The sequence below is a fragment of the Salmo salar genome, chromosome 04 (assembly GCF_965601325.2).
Source record: "Salmo salar chromosome 04, fSalSal1, whole genome shotgun sequence".
In the NCBI taxonomy this organism is placed as follows: Eukaryota; Metazoa; Chordata; class Actinopteri; order Salmoniformes; family Salmonidae; genus Salmo; species Salmo salar.
Window position 1 is genome coordinate 6173635 of NC_138294.1, and position 13866 is coordinate 6187500.

A 13866-nucleotide genomic window follows, 5' to 3' on the forward strand; every position below is an offset into this window, starting at 1 on the left:
ATTTACAGCCTTAACTACTCTTAACGTAAGTCCATCTTCATCTACACGTTTGTAATATGATGCACAACATTGTAATAATGTCATCGGTATAATACAGAATTGGCGATACAATACCAAAGATAATTTAAAACGCCGACTAACAGTAACGTTGTCTGGTGCTGAGAATGCCTAGCAACCAAGCTACAAAACTGTTTTATTAACTAGTGGACTAGCTAACGTTAGCAACCAAGCTACATAACTGTTTTATTAACCAGTGGACTAGCTAACGTTAGCTAGCTACGAATTTAACTCTAGTGTTATGAACTCTGATTGTAAAATGTATTTTTTCATAGATATGGCTGGTAGACTAGCTATCCAGCTAGTTCTAAAGTTAGCTAATACCTGAAAGTAACCAATGGGGCAGGGTAGTTGACCAAGGTAAAAATGTGTAACTCCAAGTACTAAGTCATGTTTTGCAGAGGGGGTCAAATACTTATTTCCCTCATTAAAATGCAAATCATTTTATAACATTTTTGACATGCGTTTTTCTGGATTTTTTGTTGTTGTTATTCTGTCTCTCACTGTTCAAATAAACCTACCATTAAAATTATAGACTGATCATTTCTTTGTCAGTGGGCAAACATACAAAATCAGCAGGGATCAAATACCTTTTCCCCTCACTGTACCTGGGCTATACAGCCCTGCGGGAGGGTTTGCCCCTCCTGCTTTGTTCCGTTTGCGTCTGTTAGCTTCCGTTCTGTGTGCTTCCTAGTGACTATTACCCAGCTGATTGTAGTTGTGGTATCCAGGTGTGATAGTCTCTACCCAGCTGATTGTAGTTGTGGTGTCTTTGTCCCCAGGTGTGATCGTCTCTACCCAGCTGATTGTAGTTGTGGTATCCAGGTGTGATAGTCTCTACCCAGCTGATTGTAGTTGTGGTATCCAGGTGTGATAGTCTCTACCCAGCTGATTGTAGTTGTGGTATCCAGGTGTGATAGTCTCTACCCAGCTGATTGTAGTTGTGGTATCCAGGTGTGATAGTCTCTACCCAGCTGATTGTAGTTGTGGTGTCTTTGTCCCCAGGTGTGATCGTCTCTACCCAGCTGATTGTAGTTGTGGTATCCAGGTGTGATAGTCTCTACCCAGCTGATTGTAGTTGTGGTATCCAGGTGTGATAGTCTCTACCCAGCTGATTGTAGTTGTGGTATCCAGGTGTGATAGTCTCTACCCAGCTGATTGTAGTTGTGGTATCCAGGTGTGATAGTCTCTACCCAGCTGATTGTAGTTGTGGTATCCAGGTGTGATAGTCTCTACCCAGCTGATTGTAGTTGTGGTATCCAGGTGTGATAGTCTCTACCCAGCTGATTGTAGTTGTGGTATCTTTGTCCCCAGGTGTGATCGTCTCTACCCAGCTGATTGTAGTTGTGGTATCCAGGTGTGATCGTCTCTACCCAGCTGATTGTAGTTGTGGTATCCAGGTGTGATAGTCTCTACCCAGCTGATTGTAGTTGTGGTATCCAGGTGTGATAGTCTCTACCCAGCTGATTGTAGTTGTGGTATCCAGGTGTGATAGTCTCTACCCAGCTGATTGTAGTTGTGGTATCCAGGTGTGATAGTCTCTACCCAGCTGATTGTAGTTGTGGTATCCAGGTGTGATCGTCTCTACCCAGCTGATTGTAGTTGTGGTGTCTTTGTCCCCAGGTGTGATAGTCTCTACCCAGCTGATTGTAGTTGTGGTGTCTTTGTCCCCAGGTGTGATCGTCTCTACCCAGCTGATTGTAGTTGTGGTGTCTTTGTCCCCAGGTGTGATCGTCTCTACCCAGTAACGGGATGGAGGTCCAACCAGAGGAGACGGTCGTGGTACCGGAGGTTCTTCAGAGCTCAGCAGAGACACACGGAGAGGAACTGGAACTTAACGACGGTACCAGCACCGAGCACCGGGAGGACGGATGCACAGCTGAGACAGAACCTCGGGGACTGACCTCCGTGACCTCAGACAGCCGTTTACCGGGAGAGTTAACGGGAGGAGCAGAGGAGATGGAGGTTACGGAGAATCTCGACTCTGTCTCGAGCTCCGAGCTGGGAGACGGAACCACACACACTAACCTCCTCCAGGACCCCCCCCTGGACCCCCCCCAGGACGTCTCCCAGGACCCCTCCCAGGACCCCCCCCAGGACCCCCCCCAGGACCCCTCCCAGGACCTCCTCCACGACCCCTCCCAGGACCCCCCCCAGGACCCCTCCCAGGACCACCCCCAGGACGTGACCTCCCCAGGACGTCTCCCAGGACCTCCCCCAGGACCCCCTCCCAGGACCCCCCCCAGGATCTCCCCCAGGTACTGCTGACGTTACAGGACGGTGTCCGGGACCAGCGGGACGGCAGCAGCTCCTCCTCAGACAGTGATTCAGACTCCTCTTCCTCCGGTGTGACTCTGGCTGTTGTGTTAGGTCAGGCAGATGACGAAGATGATGACGATGAAGGCTTCAGTCGGACGAGGAAACCCTGTTCCATCAAAACCCTGGACGAGACCCTGCCTGAGGTACCCCTGACCTCTCTAACCCCTGACCTCTCTAACCTCTGACCTCTCTAAACCCTGGCCTCTCTCTAACCCCTGACCTCTCTGACCTCTCTAAACCCTGGCCTCTCTCTAACCACTGACCTTTAACCCCTGACCTCTCTCTAACCCCTGATCTCTCTGCTCTCTCTAACCCCTGACCTTTAACCCCTGACCTCTCTCTAACCCCTGGCCTCTCTAAATTTGTGTGTGTGTGTGTGTGTGTGTGTGTGTGTGTGTGTGTGTGTGTGTGTGTGTGTGTGTGTGTGTGTGTGTGTGTGTGTGTGTGTGTGTGTGTGTGTGTGTGTGTGTAGGAGTTGCCTGCTGTCGAGGAGTTGACGGTTGTTCTACCAGAGGAGGCGGAGATACTCCCCCTAGGATCAGTCACCAGCATCATCCAGCAGCTGGGTTAGTCCCTCCCCCTAGGATCAGTCACCATCCAATAGCTGGGTTAGTCCCTCCCCCTAGGACCAGTACCATCCAATAGCTGGGTTAGTCCCTCCCCCTAGGATCAGTCACCAGCATCATCCAGCAGCTGGGTTAGTCCCTCCCCCTAGGATCAGTCACCATCCAATAGCTGGGTTAGTCCCTCCCCCTAGGACCAGTACCATCCAATAGCTGGGTTAGTCCCTCCCCCTAGGATCAGTCACCAGCATCATCCAGCAGCTGGGTTAGTCCCTCCCCCTAGGATCAGTCACCATCCAATAGCTGGGTTAGTCCCTCCCCCTAGGACCAGTACCATCCAATAGCTGGGTTAGTCCCTCCCCCTAGGACCAGTACCATCCAATAGCTGGGTTAGTCCCTCCCCCTAGGACCAGTACCATCCAATAGCTGGGTTAGTCCCTCCCCCTAGGACCAGTACCATCCAATAGCTGGGTTAGTCCCTCCCCCTAGGACCAGTACCATCCAATAGCTGGGTTAGTCCCTCCCCCTAGGACCAGTACCATCCAATAGCTGGGTTAGTCCCTCCCCCTAGGACCAGTACCATCCAATAGCTGGGTTAGTCCCTCCCCCTAGGACCAGTACCATCCAATAGCTGGGTTAGTCCCTCCCCCTAGGACCAGTACCATCCAATAGCTGGGTTAGTCCCTCCCCCTAGGACCAGTACCATCCAATAGCTGGGTTAGTCCCTCCCCCTAGGACCAGTACCATCCAATAGCTGGGTTAGTCCCTCCCCCTAGGACCAGTACCATCCAATAGCTGGGTTAGTCCCTCCCCCTAGGACCAGTACCATCCAATAGCTGGGTTAGTCCCTCCCCCTAGGACCAGTACCATCCAATAGCTGGGTTAGTCCCTCCCCCTAGGACCAGTACCATCCAATAGCTGGGTTAGTCCCTCCCCCTAGGACCAGTACCATCCAATAGCTGGGTTGGATTTTTTGGGGGGACCGATTTGTTTTGTCAAAATCAATTAGTGGTACAAAAACTGGAGTTATTTGTAACATATTACAGCGTTAATGTTTACTTTTAAATTATATTATGTGAGCTATGTATATATTCTAAATTTACTGTCCCCGCTAGAACATCAAGGTACTTAAATACATGCAGTTTCAATTAAATGTTTCAAGGACAGAAATACTGTAGAATTCCATTCATTCCTATGGGGACATCTCCTACTGGGGAGAGCCAACATGGCCGACCGGTGGCTTCAAAGCCTCTCATTGGCCAATACATAGAATCAGTAATCCAGCTCCTACTGGGGAGAGCCAACATGGCCGACCGGTGGCTTCAAAGCCTCTCAATGGTCAATACATAGAATCAGTAATCCATCTCCTACTGGGGAGAGCCAACATGGCCGACCGGTGGCTTCAAAGCCTCTCAATGGTCAATACATAGAATCAGTAATCCAGCTCCTACTGGGGAGAGCCAACATGGCCGACCGGTGGCTTCAAAGCCTCTCATTGGTCAATACATAGAATCAGTGATCCAGGGTTGATCTACATCATTGGCTGGATCTGGTCCACCAGTCTGGTCCACCAGTCCCCTGACCTACACCCTGTCCTTCACATTACACCCTGTCCTTCACATTACACCCTGTCCTTCACATTACACCCTGCCCTTCACATTACACCCTGTCCTTCACATCACACCCTGTCCTTCACATTACACCCTGTCCTTCACATTACACCCTGTCCTTCACATTACACCCTGTCCTTCACATTACACCCTGTCCTTCACATTACACCCTGTCCTTCACATTACACCCTGTCCTTCACATTACACCCTGTCCTTCACATTACACCCTGTCCTTCACATTACACCCTGCCCTTCACATTACACCCTGTCCTTCACATTACACCCTGCCCTTCACATTACACCCTGTCCTTCACATTACACCCTGTCCTTCACATCACACCCTGTCCTTCACATTACACCCTGTCCTTCACATTACACCCTGCCCTTCACATTACACCCTGTCCTTCACATTACACCCTGTCCTTCACATTACACCCTGTCCTTCACATTACACCCTGTCCTTCACATTACACCCTGTCCTTCACATTACACCCTGTCCTTCACATTACACCCTGTCCTTCACATTACACCCTGTCCTTCACATTACACCCTGTCCTTCACATTACACCCTGACCTTCACATTACACCCTGTCCTTCACATTACACCCTGCTCTTCACATCACACCCTGTCCTTCACATTACACCCTGGGTTTCACATTACACCCTGTCCTTCACATTACACCCTGTCCTTCACATTACACCCTGTCCTTCACATTACACCCTGTCCTTCACATTACACCCTGTCCTTCACATTACACCCTGTCCTTCACATTACACCCTGTCCTTCACATTACACCCTGTCCTTCACATCACACCCTGTCCTTCACATCACACCCTGTCCTTCACATTACACCCTGTCCTTCACATCACACCCTGTCCTTCACATCACACCCTGTCCTTCACATTACACCCTGTCCTTCACATTACACCCTGCCCTTCACATTACACCCTGTCCTTCACATTACACCCTGTCCTTCACATTACACCCTGACCCCCTCTTGGTGTCTGTTGTGTTTCCTCAACAGTGATCATACAGTCATTTAAGGACACGCCCCCTCTGAAGGACGACAGCGTCATCTTCAACTCTGATAGGCTGGCCGTGGGCAAGGTAGGAGGGGCTTAGAGTCTGGGGGAGGAGTCTTCACAGTACTGGAGGTTCTTTAACCTCTCTATCTATCTCTGTGAGGTTTAATCCCTCCTCCTCCAGGTGTTTGGGTCGGTCTCCAGTCCCTTCTATGTGTTGTGAGGGTTTAATCTCTCCTCCTCCAGGTGTTTGGGTCGGTCTCCAGTCCCTTCTATGTGTTGTGAGGGTTTAATCTCTCTCCTCCTCCAGGTGTTTGGGTCGGTCTCCAGTCCCTTCTATGTGTTGTGAGGGTTTAATCTCTCTCCTCCTCCAGGTGTTTGGGTCGGTCTCCAGTCCCTTCTATGTGTTGTGAGGGTTTAATCTCTCCTCCTCCAGGTGTTTGGGCCGGTCTCCAGTCCCTTCTATGTGTTGTGAGGGTTTAATCTCTCCTCCTCCAGGTGTTTGAGGTGTTTGGGTCGGTCTCCAGTCCCTTCTATGTGTTGTGAGGGTTTAATCTCTCTCCTCCTCCAGGTGTTTGGGTCGGTCTCCAGTCCCTTCTATGTGTTGTGAGGGTTTAATCTCTCCTCCTCCAGGTGTTTGAGGTGTTTGGGCCGGTCTCCAGCGCCTTCTATGTGTTGTGAGGTTTAATCTCTCCTCCTCCTCCAGGTGTTTGAGGTGTTTGGGCCGGTCTCCAGTCCCTTCTATGTGTTGTGAGGGTTTAATCTCTCCTCCTCCAGGTGTTTGGGCCGGTCTCCAGTCCCTTCTATGTGTTGTGAGGTTTAATCTCTCCTCCTCCAGGTGTTTGGGCCGGTCTCCAGTCCCTTCTATGTGTTGTGAGGGTTTAATCTCTCCTCCTCCAGGTGTTTGAGGTGTTTGGGCCGGTCTCCAGTCCCTTCTATGTGTTGTGAGGGTTTAATCTCTCCTCCTCCAGGTGTTTGGGTCGGTCTCCAGTCCCTTCTATGTGTTGTGAGGGTTTAATCTCTCCTCCTCCAGGTGTTTGGGTCGGTCTCCAGTCCCTTCTATGTGTTGTGAGGTTTAATCTCTCCTCCTCCAGGTGTTTGGGTCGGTCTCCAGTCCCTTCTATGTGTTGTGAGGGTTTAATCTCTCCTCCTCCAGGTGTTTGGGTCGGTCTCCAGTCCCTTCTATGTGTTGTGAGGGTTTAATCTCTCCTCCTCCAGGTGTTTGGGTCGGTCTCCAGTCCCTTCTATGTGTTGTGAGGTTTAATCTCTCCTCCTCCTCCAGGTGTTTGAGGTGTTTGGGCCGGTCTCCAGTCCCTTCTATGTGTTGTGAGGGTTTAATCTCTCCTCCTCCAGGTGTTTGAGGTGTTTGGGTCGGTCTCCAGTCCCTTCTATGTGTTGTGAGGGTTTAATCTCTCCTCCTCCAGGTGTTTGAGGTGTTTGGGTCGGTCTCCAGACCCTTCTATGTGTTGTGAGGTTTAATCTCTCCTCCTCCAGGTGTTTGAGGTGTTTGGGCCGGTCTCCAGTCCCTTCTATGTGTTGTGAGGGTTTAATCTCTCCTCCTCCAGGTGTTTGGGTCGGTCTCCAGTCCCTTCTATGTGTTGTGAGGGTTTAATCTCTCCTCCTCCAGGTGTTTGAGGTGTTTGGGCCGGTCTCCAGTCCCTTCTATGTGTTGTGAGGGTTTAATCTCTCCTCCTCCAGGTGTTTGGGTCGGTCTCCAGTCCCTTCTATGTGTTGTGAGGGTTTAATCTCTCTCCTCCTCCAGGTGTTTGGGTCGGTCTCCAGTCCCTTCTATGTGTTGTGAGGGTTTAATCTCTCCTCCTCCAGGTGTTTGAGGTGTTTGGGCCGGTCTCCAGGCCCTTCTATGTGTTGTGAGGGTTTAATCTCTCCTCCTCCAGGTGTTTGAGGTGTTTGGGCCGGTCTCCAGCCCCTTCTATGTGTTGTGAGGTTTAATCTCTCCTCCTCCAGGTGTTTGGGTCGGTCTCCAGTCCCTTCTATGTGTTGTGAGGGTTTAATCTCTCCTCCTCCAGGTGTTTGGGTCGGTCTCCAGTCCCTTCTATGTGTTGTGAGGGTTTAATCTCTCCTCCTCCAGGTGTTTGGGCCGGTCTCCAGTCCCTTCTATGTGTTGTGAGGGTTTAATCTCTCCTCCTCCTCCTCCAGGTGTTTGGGTCGGTCTCCAGTCCCTTCTATGTGTTGTGAGGTTTAATCTCTCCTCCTCCAGGTGTTTGGGCCGGTCTCCAGTCCCTTCTATGTGTTGTGAGGGTTTAATCTCTCTCCTCCTCCAGGTGTTTGAGGTGTTTGGGCCGGTCTCCAGTCCCTTCTATGTGTTGTGAGGGTTTAATCTCTCTCCTCCTCCAGGTGTTTGGGTCGGTCTCCAGTCCCTTCTATGTGTTGTGAGGGTTTAATCTCTCCTCCTCCAGGTGTTTGGGCCGGTCTCCAGTCCCTTCTATGTGTTGTGAGGGTTTAATCTCTCCTCCTCCAGGTGTTTGGGCCGGTCTCCAGTCCCTTCTATGTGTTGTGAGGGTTTAATCTCTCTCCTCCTCCAGGTGTTTGGGCCGGTCTCCAGTCCCTTCTATGTGTTGTGAGGGTTTAATCTCTCCTCCTCCAGGTGTTTGGGTCGGTCTCCAGTCCCTTCTATGTGTTGTGAGGGTTTAATCTCTCCTCCTCCAGGTGTTTGGGTCGGTCTCCAGTCCCTTCTATGTGTTGTGAGGTTTAATCTCTCCTCCTCCAGGTGTTTGGGTCGGTCTCCAGTCCCTTCTATGTGTTGTGAGGGTTTAATCTCTCCTCCTCCAGGTGTTTGGGCCGGTCTCCAGTCCCTTCTATGTGTTGTGAGGGTTTAATCTCTCCTCCTCCAGGTGTTTGGGTCGGTCTCCAGTCCCTTCTATGTGTTGTGAGGGTTTAATCTCTCCTCCTCCAGGTGTTTGGGCCGGTCTCCAGTCCCTTCTATGTGTTGTGAGGGTTTAATCTCTCTCCTCCTCCAGGTGTTTGGGTCGGTCTCCAGTCCCTTCTATGTGTTGTGAGGTTTAATCTCTCCTCCTCCTCCAGGTGTTTGAGGTGTTTGGGTCGGTCTCCAGTCCCTTCTATGTGTTGTGAGGTTTAATCCCTCCTCCTCCAGGTGTTTGGGCCGGTCTCCAGTCCCTTCTATGTGTTGTGAGGGTTTAATCTCTCTCCTCCAGGTGTTTGGGCCGGTCTCCAGTCCCTTCTATGTGTTGTGAGGGTTTAATCTCTCCTCCTCCAGGTGTTTGAGGTGTTTGGGCCGGTCTCCAGTCCCTTCTATGTGTTGTGAGGGTTTAATCTCTCCTCCTCCAGGTGTTTGGGTCGGTCTCCAGTCCCTTCTATGTGTTGTGAGGGTTTAATCTCTCCTCCTCCTCCAGGTGTTTGAGGTGTTTGGGCCGGTCTCCAGTCCCTTCTATGTGTTGTGAGGTTTAATCTCTCTCCTCCTCCAGGTGTTTGGGTCGGTCTCCAGTCCCTTCTATGTGTTGTGAGGGTTTAATCTCTCTCCTCCTCCAGGTGTTTGAGGTGTTTGGGTCGGTCTCCAGACCCTTCTATGTGTTGTGAGGGTTTAATCTCTCCTCCTCCAGGTGTTTGGGCCGGTCTCCAGTCCCTTCTATGTGTTGTGAGGGTTTAATCTCTCCTCCTCCAGGTGTTTGAGGTGTTTGGGTCGGTCTCCAGTCCCTTCTATGTGTTGTGAGGGTTTAATCTCTCCTCCTCCAGGTGTTTGAGGTGTTTGGGCCGGTCTCCAGTCCCTTCTATGTGTTGAGGTTTAACTCGGAGAGCGACATCACTGAGAGAGGAGTGAAGCTGAAGGACTCCATGTTCTACGCCCCGTCGCTCACCGACTACACCCTGTACATCCTCACTGAGCAGCTACGGCGGTCAGTCCACACTGACTACACCCTGACTACACCCTGTACATCCACACTGACTACACACTGACTACACCCTGTACCTCCTCACTGACTACACCCTGACTACACCCTGTACATCCTCACTGACTACACCCTGTACCTCCTCACTGACTACACCCTGACTACACCCTGACTACACCCTGTACATCCTCACTGAGCAGCTACGACGGTCAGTCCACACTGACTACACCCGGACTACACCCTGTACATCCACACTGACTACACCCTGACTACACCCTGTACATCCTCACTGACAAGCTACAACATGTATAATTGAAGCTCTGTCTGTGTGTGTGTGTGTGTGTGTGTGTGTGTGTGTGTGTGTGTTTAGGTTGAAAGGCTCCGACGCATCCTGGAAGAATGACCAGGAGCCTCCACCAGAGGTGATTACCCATAATGCCTTCTAAATAGTAGAGAGGATCACAGGCCCTGTCTGATTACCCATAATGCCTTCTAAATAGTAGAGGGGAGGATCACAGGCCCTGTCTGATTACCCATAATGCCTTCTAAATAGTAGAGGGGAGGATCACAGGCCCTGTCTGATTACCCATAATGCCTTCTAAATAGTAGAGCGGGGAGGATCACAGGCCCTGTCTGATTACCCATAATGCCTTCTAAATAGTAGAGGGGAGGATCACAGGCCCTGTCTGATTACCCATAATGCCTTCTAAATAGTAGAGGGGAGGATCACAGGCCCTGTCTGATTACCCATAATGCCTTCTAAATAGTAGAGGGGAGGATCACAGGCCCTGTCTGATTACCCATAATGCCTTCTAAATAGTAGAGAGGGGAGGATCACAGGCCCTGTCTGATTACCCATAATGCCTTCTAAATAGTAGAGGGGAGGATCACAGGCCCTGTCTGATTACCCATAATGCCTTCTAAATAGTAGAGAGGGGAGGATCACAGGCCCTGTCTGATTACCCATAATGCCTTCTAAATAGTAGAGGGGAGGATCACAGGCCCTGTCTGATTACCCATAATGCCTTCTAAATAGTAGAGAGGGGAGGATCACAGGCCCTGTCTGATTACCCATAATGCCTTCTAAATAGTAGAGGGGAGGATCACAGGCCCTGTCTGATTACCCATAATGCCTTCTAAATAGTAGAGGGGAGGATCACAGGCCCTGTCTGATTACCCATAATGCCTTCTAAATAGTAGACAGGATCACAGGCCCTGTCTGATTACCCATAATGCCTTCTAAATAGTAGAGAGAGGAGGATCACAGGCCCTGTCTGATTACCCATAATGCCTTCTAAATAGTAGAGGGGAGGATCACAGGCCCTGTCTGATTACCCATAATGCCTTCTAAATAGTAGAGAGGGGAGGATCACAGGCCCTGTCTGATTACCCATAATGCCTTCTAAATAGTAGAGGGGAGGATCACAGGCCCTGTCTGATTACCCATAATGCCTTCTAAATAGTAGAGGGGAGGATCACAGGCCCTGTCTGATTACCCATAATGCCTTCTAAATAGTAGAGAGGAGGATCACAGGCCCTGTCTGATTACCCATAATGCCTTCTAAATAGTAGAGGGGAGGATCACAGGTCCTGTCTGATTACCCATAATGCCTTCTAAATAGTAGAGGGGAGGATCACAGGCCCTGTCTGATTACCCATAATGCCTTCTAAATAGTAGAGAGGGGAGGATCACAGGCCCTGTCTGATTACCCATAATGCCTTCTAAATAGTAGAGAGGGAGGATCACAGGCCCTGTCTGATTACCCATAATGCCTTCTAAATAGTAGAGGGGAGGATCACAGGCCCTGTCTGATTACCCATAATGCCTTCTAAATAGTAGAGGGGAGGATCACAGGCCCTGTCTGATTACCCATAATGCCTTCTAAATAGTAGAGGGGAGGATCACAGGCCCTGTCTGATTACCCATAATGCCTTCTAAATAGTAGAGAGGGGAGGATCACAGGTCCTGTCTGATTACCCATAATGCCTTCTAAATAGTAGAGGGGAGGATCACAGGCCCTGTCTGATTACCCATAATGCCCTATTGAGGAAGAGACTGGTCTTTATCTGGTAGAATTCACTGAACTCCTCTTTCCTCTGTCCTGTCCTCTCTCGTCTCTCCTCTGTCCTGTCTCCTCTCGTCTCTCCTGTCTCCAGGCGTTGGACTTCAGTGATGATGAGGCAGAACAGAAGATGAAAAGGAGGAAGAAGGGGAATGTCCAGAAGAGTGAGAGAGAAAGAGGACAGAGAGCTGATCCTCAACCAGGTCAGACACTCAACACAGACTGGTTCTGGTCCACTCACCACTGGTTCTGGTCCACTCAACACTGGTTCTGGTCCACTCAACACACACTGGTTCTGGTCCACTCAACTATCGTAGATGGATTAGACCCTATCGTAGACGGATTAGACCCTATGGATTAGACCCTATCGTAGACGGATTAGACCCTATCGTAGATGGATTAGACCCTATCGTAGCTGGATTAGACCCTATCGTAGCTGGATTAGACCCTATCGTAGCTGGATTAGACCCTATCGTAGACGGATTAGACCCTATCGTAGACGGATTAGACCCTATCGTAGACGGATTAGACCCTATCGTAGCTGGATTAGACCCTATCGTAGCTGGATTAGACCCTATCGTAGCTGGATTAGACCCTATCGTAGACGGATTAGACCCTATCGTAGACGGATTAGACCCTATGGATTAGACCCTATCGTAGATGGATTAGACCCTATCGTAGCTGGATTTTACCCTATGGATTAGACCCTATCGTAGACGGATTAGACCCTATGGATTAGACCCTATCGTAGATGGATTAGACCCTATCGTAGATGGATTAGACCCTATCGTAAACGGATTAGACCCTATCGTAGCTGGATTAGACCCTATCGTAGATGGATTAGACCCTATCGTAGATGGATTAGACCCTATGGATTAGACCCTATCGTAGCTGGATTAGACCCTATCGTAGCTGGATTAGACCCTATCGTAGCTGGATTAGACCCTATCGTAGCTGGATTAGACCCTATCGTAGCTGGATTAGACCCTATCGTAGCTGGATTAGACCCTATGGATTAGACCCTATCGTAGACGGATTAGACCCTATGGATTAGACCCTATCGTAGATGGATTAGACCCTATCGTAGATGGATTAGACCCTATCGTAGACGGATTAGACCCTATGGATTAGACCCTATGGATTAGACCCTATCGTAGATGGATTAGACCCTATCGTAGATGGATTAGACCCTATCGTAGACGGATTAGACCCTATCGTAGACGGATTAGACCCTATCGTAGCTGGATTAGACCCTATCGTAGCTGGATTAGACCCTATCGTAGCTGGATTAGACCCTATCGTAGCTGGATTAGACCCTATCGTAGCTGGATTAGACCCTATCGTAGCTGGATTAGACCCTATGGATTAGACCCTATCGTAGATGGATTAGACCCTATCGTAGCTGGATTAGACCCTATCGTAGATGGATTAGACCCTATGGATTAGACCCTATCGTAGCTGGATTAGACCCTATCGTAGCTGGATTAGACCCTATCGTAGCTGGATTAGACCCTATCGTAGCTGGATTAGACCCTATCGTAGCTGGATTAGACCCTATCGTAGCTGGATTAGACCCTATCGTAGCTGGATTAGACCCTATCGTAGATGGATTAGACCCTATCGTAGACGGATTAGACCCTATCGTAGACGGATTATGACCCTATCGTAGACGGATTAGACCCTATCGTAGACGGATTAGACCCTATGGATTAGACCCTATCGTAGATGGATTAGACCCTATCTTAGACGGATTAGACCCTATCGTAGACGGATTAGACCCTATCGTAGACGGATTAGACCCTATCGTAGACGGATTAGACCCTATCGTAGACGGATTAGACCCTATCGTAGACGGATTAGACCCTATCGTAGACGGATTAGACCCTATCGTAGATCGTAGACGGATTAGACCCTATCGTAGACGGATTAGACCCTATCGTAGATGGATTAGACCCTATGGATTAGACCCTATCGTAGACGAATTAGACCCTATGGATTAGACCCTATCGTAGATGGATTAGACCCTATCGTAGCTGGATTAGACCCTATCGTAGCTGGATTAGACCCTATGGATTAGACCCTATCGTAGACGGATTAGACCCTATGGATTAGACCCTATGGATTAGACCCTATCGTAGATGGATTAGACCCTATCGTAGATGGATTAGACCCTATCGTAGATGGATTAGACCCTATCGTAGACGGATTAGACCCTATGGATTAGACCCTATCGTAGACGGATTAGACCCTATGGATTAGACCCTATCGTAGATGGATTAGACCTGGATTAGACCCTATCGTAGCTGGATTAGACCCTATCGTAGCTGGATTAGACCCTATCGTAGCTGGATTAGACCCTATCGTA

The 13866-nt window shown here is 49.7% G+C and overlaps 1 protein-coding gene across 1 annotated transcript in view; it reads left to right on the forward strand.

Annotated features, from left to right (window-relative positions):
• Positions 1 to 1809: 1809 nt before the first annotated feature.
• The window catches only part of naf1 (nuclear assembly factor 1 homolog (S. cerevisiae)), a 15923-nt gene continuing 3866 nt past the window's right edge, over positions 1810 to 13866 (forward strand). The window contains exons 1-7 of the mRNA XM_082973939.1: positions 1810 to 1900; positions 2119 to 2519; positions 2849 to 2942; positions 5575 to 5657; positions 9284 to 9444; positions 9809 to 9860; positions 11596 to 11704. Coding sequence (XP_082830065.1) covers positions 1810 to 1900; positions 2119 to 2519; positions 2849 to 2942; positions 5575 to 5657; positions 9284 to 9444; positions 9809 to 9860; positions 11596 to 11704 — 991 coding nt within the window. The remainder of the gene's footprint in view (positions 1901 to 2118; positions 2520 to 2848; positions 2943 to 5574; positions 5658 to 9283; positions 9445 to 9808; positions 9861 to 11595; positions 11705 to 13866) is intronic.